Source organism: Trichoplusia ni (genome assembly GCF_003590095.1).
Source record: "Trichoplusia ni isolate ovarian cell line Hi5 chromosome 6 unlocalized genomic scaffold, tn1 tig00002022_group5, whole genome shotgun sequence".
NCBI lineage: Eukaryota > Metazoa > Arthropoda > Insecta > Lepidoptera > Noctuidae > Trichoplusia > Trichoplusia ni.
In genome coordinates, this window is record NW_020799628.1 from 1 (window position 1) to 10,022 (window position 10,022).

The window sequence follows — 10,022 nt, forward strand, 5'->3', positions numbered from 1 at the left end:
TGACCGCGTCCTTTCCGCCCTCTGAACTGTCATACGAACTGTCATCTGTCAAACCGTATGTGAATAAACCAGTGCGTTGCTAACCTGCGATTGTTTAACTTGTACCTACGACCTTTATACATAACAGTGGCGACGAGATTACCTACAATTGCAAATAATCAAAATGTCTAGTGTTCAATTCGGGATTTTACATAGTTTTGACCACAATACGCAGACGTGGAAAAACGTACAAAGGTCGCATTGCTCAATATTTTTTGGCCAATGATATCAACAAGAATTCTGATCCGACAGGCGATAAGAGGAAAGCCATCCTCCTCAGCGCACTCACAGAGGGTACCTACAAATTGGTAACGGATTTGGTACTCCCAAAAGATGTGGTAGATGTGCCCTACGAAGACTTGTTAACACGACTGGACGACCATTTTACCCCGAAAAGCGTGGGGTTTGGCGAGCGTCACAACTTTTACGCGGCCACTCAACAAGCAGGCGAAACTCACTCGCAGTGGGCAGCGAGACTACGAGGCCTTACGGCAAAGTGCAACTTTCTCAACGTGGAAGAGGCGCTCCGTGACAAGTTTATCATGGGGTTGCAGCCAGGACGTGAAAAAGAGAAGCTGTACACGAAGGACCTCACCGATCTCACCTTGGCCAAGGTCGTGGAGATGGCAGAGAACCTGAGCTGCGCGCGCGCTGCCGCCGTGGCCAGCGCAGGCGCCGCGGCTAGCGCAGTCGCGCCGTCTACGCCGGACCAGCTTTTCAAGATTGCAAATGTTGGAAAAAGTGGTAGTGTAGCGAAAGTGAAATGTGGCGTGTGTGGTTATACGAATCACAAATCGGCAGACTGTAGGTTCGCAAATTATGTGTGTAAAAAGTGTCACGTAAAAGGCCACTTGCGTAAAATGTGCACTAAAGTGAATTACGTACAGGTGGATGGCGGTGACGAGGGTGAGGATGACGATGACGGTAAGGTCTATTATATCCGTTCATTCAGGGGAGAACCCATGGTAGAAACTGTTTTTATTAAAAATGTTCCATTTAAATTCGAAGTTGATAGTGGATCTACAGTAACTGTAGTGTCGGAATGCTTTTACAAAAGTTATTTCAAAGATGTGCCATTATCAAATACTGGTAAACAGCTGAGGACGTACAACGGGGGCAAAATAGTGTGTGTAGGTACAATGCGGTTACCGATAAGCTACGCGGACCAAACACACTATTTGGTTATTTACGTAATTCGTGACGGAGGCCCCCGCTACTTGGTAGAGATTTTATATCTTTGTTCAGCTTACATTTGATTCCGGTTAATTACTGCACCGATTCAGATGTGCCCATCAAGGATTTACAAATGCAATATCCGAGGTTATTTTCAGATAAATTAGGAACTTTTAATAAATACGAAATCAAATTATTGTTAAAAAAAGACGCTAAGCCGGTTTTCTGTAAGGCACGCCCGGTAGCATTTGCTTTACGAGATAAGGTCGAGAAAGAAATCAATAGATTGGTCGATTTAGGTATTCTTGAACCTGTAGAATATTCGGAATATGCTTCACCGATAGTTCCGGTTTTAAAACGGAATGGGACAGTCAGATTGTGCGCAGATTACTCTATAAGTATAAATAAACAATTATTAATAGAACAATATCCACTCCCCACGACTAGCGAGTTATTTTCAAAAATCCATGGAGGCCAGCAGTTTAGTAAGCTCGATTTATCAATGGCTTATAACCAATTCGTTTTACATAACGATTCTAAAAACTTGACGTGTATAAATACGAACCGTGGATTATATAGATTTACGCGTCTAGTATTCGGGTTAGCCAGCGCGCCGTCCATTTTCCAACGCGCGATCGAGAGCTTGCTATCTGGGTTGGATGGAGTGTTGTGTCTACTTGATGATATTTTGATAACGGGTCGTGACAAGCAGGAACATGTACAAAAATTGAACTCCGTTTTAAAGCGTTTAGAGGACGCGGGATTGACATTACAAAAAGAAAAATGTAGTTTTTTCCAGGACAAAGTCAGTTATTTAGGTTATATTATTACTAAGGACGGGTTAAAAAAAGCTCCTGAAAAAATTAAGGCCATGTTAGAAGCACCAGTCCCCTCAAATATTAATCAGTTACAATCTTTCTTGGGACTGATCAACTACTACAGGAACTTTGTACCAAATGCGTCCACTATTCTCAGTCCTTTATACGATTTATTAAAAAAGGGCTCTAAGTGGGGATGGACTGATAATCATGATAAGGCGTTTAAAACAATAAAACAAGTAATGACATCAGAGCAAGTCCTCGCACATTTCGACCCGAACGCCCGGATAATATTAACGGTTGACGCTTCTCCGAGTGGGTTGGGAGCAGTCCTCTCACAAGTAGGCTTAGACGGTGTCGAAAGACCGATTTCATTTGTGTCGCGTACCTTAAATTCGGCGGAAAAGCGTTACGCGCAAATACAAAAGGAAGCAACCGCCATTATTTACGGAGTGCGACGATTTCATCAATATTTGTATGGCAGATCTGAACCATTCATTTTACGAACGGATCACAAGCCCCTTTTATCTATTTTTGGGGCTGATAGGGGAATTCCAGAGATGTCAGCAAATAGATTGCAACGTTACGCGTTGTTCTTAAGTAGTTATAACTATAAAATAGAATACGTGCGCAGCGCTGATAATAGTGCGGACTATTTGTCCCGCGCGAGCCTGCCGCGAGCGATGCATGCGTGTGCGTGCACCGAGGAATGTAAGTGTTGCGACTGCGAGGTTGCATATGACCGCGCGACTTATGTATGTTTTGTTGTAGATGGAAGCATGCCCGTGACATTAGAGAAATTGCGCGAGGAAACAAGGGGTGACGTAGTGTTAAGGCAAGTGATAGACTTTATTTCGAATGGATGGCCGCCGAAAGTAAACGACTTAAGGTTAAAGCCGTATCACATGTGTAGAACACAGTTATCTTTTGAGAATGGGTGCGTAATGAGAGGTCACAAGGTGTTATACCTACTAGCTTATATCAAATAATTCTTAAAGAGTTACATGCTTCACATTTAGGGATAGTTAAAACAAAGGCCGAAGCTAGATCTAGATTTTGGTTTCCGGGAATCGATCAAGCTGTAGAAACAATGATATCTTCATGCGAAGTATGTATTCAGCTGCGACCTTCGCCACCGCGAGCCCCGCTGGTCCATTGGGAATTTCCACCATGTCCTTTTCACAGAATTCATATAGACTTTCTTGGTCCGATAAAAGGTTGTGTGTATTTAGTAGCGGTTGACGCGCATACCAAGTGGGTGGAGGTATTCAATATGAATACGGCTACGTCTACGGCTGCAGTCATAGTAAAGCTATGCGAGTTTATGTCACGATTTGGAGTTCCGAAAACAATAGTGAGTGATAATGGCACAGCTTTCTGTTCACGTGAATTTGAACTATTTTGCGCGACTAATGGAATTTCTCACATGACTTCACCGGTGTATCACCCACCGAGTAACGGCCAAGCCGAAAGTTTTGTCAAAGTAGTAAAAAAAGGAATAAAATCATATCTTATGTCGAGCCATAACGCGAAAGACTCATCGGTAAGATTGCTAAAATATCTGATGGATTACCGTAATTCAGTTCACACTACTACTGGGTTATCCCCTGCTCAGTTGGTTTTTGGTCACAAGTTAAGGTCGCGTTTAGACTTAATCAATCCGAAGTCATCGGCTCCCTCGTCACCGTCTGTATCCGATCACGTAAAAAATCAACAGTGTATGCAAACTAAACAACAAGGGAAAAATAAAGAAAAGAATTTTGAAATAAGTGATATTGTATTATATAAAAGATTCGTTAACAAAGCAAGTTATACATGGTGTAAGGGCATCATATTGAAAAGAATAGGTAAAGTTTTGTATTTAGTAAAAGACCTTAAAAACTCAGAAAGTTACAAAAGACACATAAATCAGCTGAGGCTTTATAAAGGAACACGTAACAATAATGAACAAGAAGCGTTGTTGAACTTACCTGGGTCGTCTGGGCTATCTTCATCTCCGCCGCCGTCGCCGCCTCCAACACCGCTGCCGCCGCCGTCGCCTTCGTCAGCTTCTTCAGGAACAGCTGTACCGCAGCCCGAGCTCGACTTACCAAACTTCTCTCCGGGTAGCTCAGCCAGAGGGAGGAGAGCAGAATTGTACGAAGGAGGTACCTCTTTGTTAGTGAGGGAAGACGAGTCCGAGAATTGCTCCCCTCAGATTGCAGAGAACGAGCAGCGAATTGTAGCGAATGATGCAGTTGTTGAAACAAGAGAAAGACCTGTAGACTCCGAGGATGAGTTCCACGAAGCGGAAACCGACACCCAGGAGACACAACATGATAGCCAAGTAATTACGACAAATAGATCGCTACGAAAACGCCCCGTGATTAGTTATAGGAAGTATTTTTAGTATTGCTTAATTTAAGTTTAGAGTTTAAGTACTTTTTGTAATAGAGGGAGGGATGTTAAGTATCTGTGACCGCGTCCTTTCCCGCCCTCTGAACTGTCATACGAACTGTCATCTGTCAAACCGTATGTGAATAAACCAGTGCGTTGCTAACCTGCGATTGTTTAACTTGTACCTACGACCTTTATACATAACAAAAACTAAAAAAAAACTTGGACTCATATAGTTTGAAACAAAGAACCAATACCAACAAAACAATAACTAAATCTTAATGACAGTAGTAATATCCATAACCCATTCATTCTATCGGTCAGCTGGGACTGTGATACTCCTAAATAACTATTCCGAAGTCTCACGATTTATTTCCTCAGAGATACATCGGTGGATGTTCTACGGCGACGCTATTGTCTGTGGTGAGGCAATAAAGAAGCTGCTCGTGTTTATCGGCCCTCTGAGATCAAACGCTTACTTTCAGACGTTCTCTCGACTGTAGCTCTTATCGAGAACGTCAGTTTATGGTCGATGTTACGGTGAGTGTTTTGTATCGATTGTTTATCAATTCGATTAATTATAGAAAGGTTTTATTAAACTCGTTTTTTAAGCCTTCTCTCGATTTTATCAATGAATTGGTTTTCCACATCGATTAAAGGGTTTTAGCTTTTTTTAATGTTAATCTTAAGTCGAGGCGGTTTTATATATTTTGACATTCAAGTCGCATAAGCAAACACCCACGAAGGTTCATTAAACTGTATCGGTATGAGATGGGCAATGATACCATTTAGTTTTTTTTGTATCAATAGATTATTTTTTATTATCAATTAGCAGATTGATTTTGTTGTATCGGCATGAGATTGGTAAAAGGTTTTTTTTAATCCCTCTCGACTATTATCGAGAAATGAGTTTATTGTATTGATGTTTCGAGTATTGTTTTGTATCGGATTATTTTTGTTTTCAATTAACAAATTGTAAGCTGTTTTGGGTAAAAAATATTGGGCTATCACAATATTTTTAAATGATTTCAGTTTATATGTTATGAAATTTTTATTGCAGGCCAATTTAAAACTGATAGATTTGTGTTTGTTTATATTGGGTTTACTTCTAAAATCAAACTCTCCAGGCAATACATTTGATACATTTTTTTCCACTTCAGAATTCTGCCAAAAATAGTTTGTTGTTTACTATGTTTGGTGATTTCAATCAGACTTATTGATATTCCGAATATGTCTTATTTATTAACATGAAATCAGTACAAAAGCAGGAGCACTCGTACCGTCTATTTTCGGTAAAGGGGAAATTGGCCACAGAATGTCGGTCGCTCGCGATCTACTTAAAACTTTTTGGGCCAACTAAAGTTTTGAGTGTAATCTCCAGTATGGAAAGCAATTAGGATGTTCTTTTTCATATAAAGCCCTTAAGTAGAATTAAAAATGAGATGTTTCGTTTGAATATTTATTTATTTGAAAAGCTTTGTTGTTCTCTTTGTTTTTATTTAAGAGATACTTGTATCTAATTGTTCGAAATTAAAAATACAGCGATTTTATTGTACACATTTGTTTGAAGTGTTATCCAGTGTTGTGCTAAAAAGAGAATATACAATTTGTGAGGTACCAGTCATTAACGGAATTTTAATTCCAGTTAGGTAAGCATACTTGAAGTACTTATCTTGAATCAAACATGTAATTTTAGTAGTGAATTTGAGTGAATCAAATAAAGAAAGGCTTTGAAATTCAAACTTTATCATCCTCCAAAGCTTATTGTTACCTGCTGTTAAAGGTAAAACACTAAACATTTATGAGAAAAAGTGTTCCCCAGTTCTATCAGAGAGGTTGTATGTGGCTTGAGTACCTGCCCTGTGCGGGGTTACGACTGTTCAGTAAAACGGTTGCCTTTAGACCTGCAAGTACCCTTTGCTAAACGCTTGTGATCTAGATGTTTTGCTGCTAAACTATTTAGGTACCTGATTGAGTGCCAGTGAAGTTCTGGCATATTTTTTTATTTTTATTTTGGTGATCATAAAGATGACCTCCGACATTTGAGAACGTGACTGTAAGGCATTAGCCTCTTTTTGGATGTTAATTGACCCTTAGATTTATCTCACTTATTACAAGAATTTGAAACCCATTTTGAATCAACTCCACAATAATTAAAAACTTACCTAAGCATTGCATCTGAGCAACTTAGATAACCACATCGCCAACACACACACACAAACTTGTACACCTCGAAGCCGTTTCTCAATAACCGCCAATACGTATAAACAATAACCATCGCAAATCTCATAACAATCAGTACACAATAAGCTAAACTACACCAAATAATAATCACAAATTACTTCTAACAAGCTATTCGGACAACCCTAGATGTACCTAACCAGCCACAAATTAGTTCCTATTACCATCACCCACAACCCTATCGCCCGACCCGTTTTAATAAGGTAGTCATGAGCCAAACACGTAGGGTTGGCACCTAGCACATGATTTACACCCAACCTGTTCGCTGGTTGGTAACCGGCCGGGTAGTGCCCAGCGATTTACGACTACGACCTATCGGTAGTAACTCGAAGTGACCACGATAACAGTAAATCGTTGGCAGTGCGTTACGTGTGAAGGTGGAAGATAGAAGGATGCGTGGATTAAATTATATGTAGTGGCCTTTTTGTTGGTACTTTCGTACTGGTGTAATATACATATAGGTATGATATAATAATATATATTCATTATTATTCACAAGGGGGTAAAAAGTCCTTTTGTTCTGAGAGTTCAATAGACACTGGACAAATCTTTATTATGAACTTTACAGGTGCGTCTTTCAGGCGAGACTCTGACCTAAAGACTAGTAAGATACTGAATCCTGAAAGGCCAGTTCCTTTCCTTCACACTTATACGAGAATATAAATTAACATGTTCATAATTTTAATAAGGTAAAACACGTCCTGATTAATGCAAGCAAGCATCGGTAGAGTTTATTTGAAAATGCTAATCCAAAATATAATAGGGCTGCTTGGTTATTGTGTGTAATAAGAATCAGCGCTCCAGGCAGTGCATTTTTCTGAGCAATGTTTTGACTGTCACAATGCAATTACGTTAAGTTATATAAGTCTTCGTTAAAAATCTAAAAACCACAATGTGACTCTATTTAAATTATATTAAAATCGATCCAGCTTTTTTATAGTTGTAAATTGCAGGATGAGCTACCCTGAAACTTTCAGCTTGCTAGCTTATGGGAAAGTGCCTCAAAATTTAGTTGCAAAAATCCATCCGGAACTACAAACAAACAAGGGAAAAAATATATTTAAAAAGTAAAAAAAAAATCACATTAAAAAAAAAATCTTAAACTAATATCAGTTGGCGGTGTTGACTGTGTCGACATTGCCCATTGCCTTAAACAAGCCAATTACCATTGTGGAAACAAGACGGCACGCCACCCTACTACACTGGTCCCACTTACACAACGCACTCAACATCGAAACCTCAACCGATAGCTTTCATCGTTTCAGATTTCCACCAAGCCAACATATACGTTTACGAGTTTTATAAGCCAGTTCAGGCTTTCCCCTCACGTCTCTCCTTTATTACGGGCGCTATCTCCAATTTGCTTTGTAAAATATTTCGGTGATGTATTAACTATTACGAAGAAATAAATAGGCCTTTATATTCTATTGAATCGCGTCTGTTTTGTTTTGGTTCGCGTTTTGTGTGCGTTTTGATACTCATCGTCTTCATCAATCATCCTTGGTTCTTCGTTCTGGTTTCAAAAGATTAAAGTGAAGGGGAATGTGGTTTTATTGACAATGGGTAATGACCTTTACGGTAGTTAGTATTTAGTTTATTCTTAAAGGATCATGTTTATTGACATACTTACTCCAAGTGTAAATACTCTATGACTAAAAACGTGAGCGCTCGTTCTATATGGTACTGTTTTTGATTGTACGTATGAAGTTTATTCTATATAGATTTTTGTCTAACTAATTGAGATTTTTCGGTAAAATCATTTTTGTATATTGATATGACCCTAAAACTATTGAGGTTTAGTTTATAATGTGGGAACTAACTAACAATCAATCCAATTAAAACAAAACAAAAAAAAAACATTTTTCTCATCGTCAAAAAGAGGTAGACGTGTATAAATGTTTTGCACATAATGTAGAGACTGGAATGGTGTCTTGTTTCGTTATTAATTTAGCTATTTTATTTAACACACAATCACACTCGCCTTTTCATATTTGTATAAAGGTGATCAAATGTTTTATGACTGGCGTCGTTGCGTCTGCTCTATCTTACGTAACACTAGATTCTGAGAAAAAATAAATATTAATAGCCGGAGACTAAGAAGAATCACGCGTGAATTTATTACTACTGAGTCTACCAACAACTTACTCGAGTTTCAAGATTAATGTAGGTAACTATATAAAAAAAAATACCTTCCACCGGAGCTTTACAGTTGTAATACAACAACAAACATCCCGTTTCATAAGACGCACGTAAGCAAACACTTTCTATACGTGGAAAGACTTTAACGAATTGGTTATCCCTGAAGGTAAAAATAAAACGATTTTCCCAAACTATAAATTAATAATTATGTTCACAACTAAAATAAAATTTGTATCTTTAAAGAATTTAATCCTTGAGTCGCGGGGTGTTTCACAAACATACAATTCACATGCACAAGGACACCCAGATCCAGAACAAGCATTCGTGGATCACACAAATGCTTGTCCTGTTCGGGGATCAAACCCGCGACACGTCGCCCAAAGTGGGTTTGGCGTGATGACCTCAACCACTCGGCTATCTGTGCAGTCATCATCTTGGTTAGCCTTGAAAATTCCACTGCTGGGGCATAGATCTCCCTTCGCTAATGCCATTCTTTTCTGTCTCTCGCCCTTCACATCAAACGTATTCCGTATACATTTTTCATATTTATAATTTGTATGAGCCGACCAATTTAGAAAGCAAAACTTGTTTCCAAATTTAAATGTACAGAAAAAATATTTTTAGCATACGATCGAGTTTTGTTTAATAAAAAGATATAGTAAGGTTGTGTGTATTCGGTAAATTCAGTGATATCCGTAAAAGACGAGTTTCCGTAGCACTGGCCATCCACAGCCATTTGGCACACAACACCGTCATTTCCCACAAGGCCGCCAGAAAAATAACACATACCTCCTTAGAAATGACAGATCCAGAAAACAAATGACTGCAAAAAACCCGGTGGAAACACTTCCCTTACACAAATTGTGAGAAATCCTTTTTATCATCCTGTGATTTGTTGGGAGGCTCTTATTTGAATATCTTCTGCGTCTTACATTTTCGTCTCGTTAAATTGCAGATTTCAAGATAGTCGGACGTCCTTTGCGGCGCCTCAGCTCGCCTTTAATGTATCTTTAGACTTTGTATTGAATTAATACAAAGGTGTCTTTAGTGAAAACGCTTTTCTTGGATCGGAATTCATTAATGATGAAGAGGATTTATTGTACAAACATTTCACTTAGCCGTTTTGCAGAGCCATTACTTGGGTATACAGAAAGTGTTTAGTTAATACATTACGCAACTGCCATTTAAATGTAATAAACTAATTCATCTGCTGTATGCTTCTCTGATGTTTGTCCT

The 10,022-nt window shown here is 38.9% G+C and overlaps 1 protein-coding gene across 1 annotated transcript; it reads left to right on the forward strand.

Moving 5' to 3' along the window:
* Positions 1–496: 496 nt before the first annotated feature.
* On the forward strand, positions 497–3,789 carry LOC113506231. Its single transcript, XM_026889071.1, has 2 exons — positions 497–963; positions 3,748–3,789. The coding sequence occupies exons 1-2, from the start codon at positions 582–584 to the stop codon at positions 3,759–3,761; spliced, it is 396 nt and encodes a 131-aa protein (XP_026744872.1). The 5' UTR covers positions 497–581; the 3' UTR covers positions 3,762–3,789.
* Positions 3,790–10,022: the final 6,233 nt, after the last annotated feature.

Bases quoted from the DNA above. Each gene is read 5' to 3' on its own strand.
- LOC113506231 (XM_026889071.1), top strand. From the start codon at position 582: ATGGGGTTGCAGCCAGGACGTGAAAAAGAGAAGCTGTACACGAAGGAC.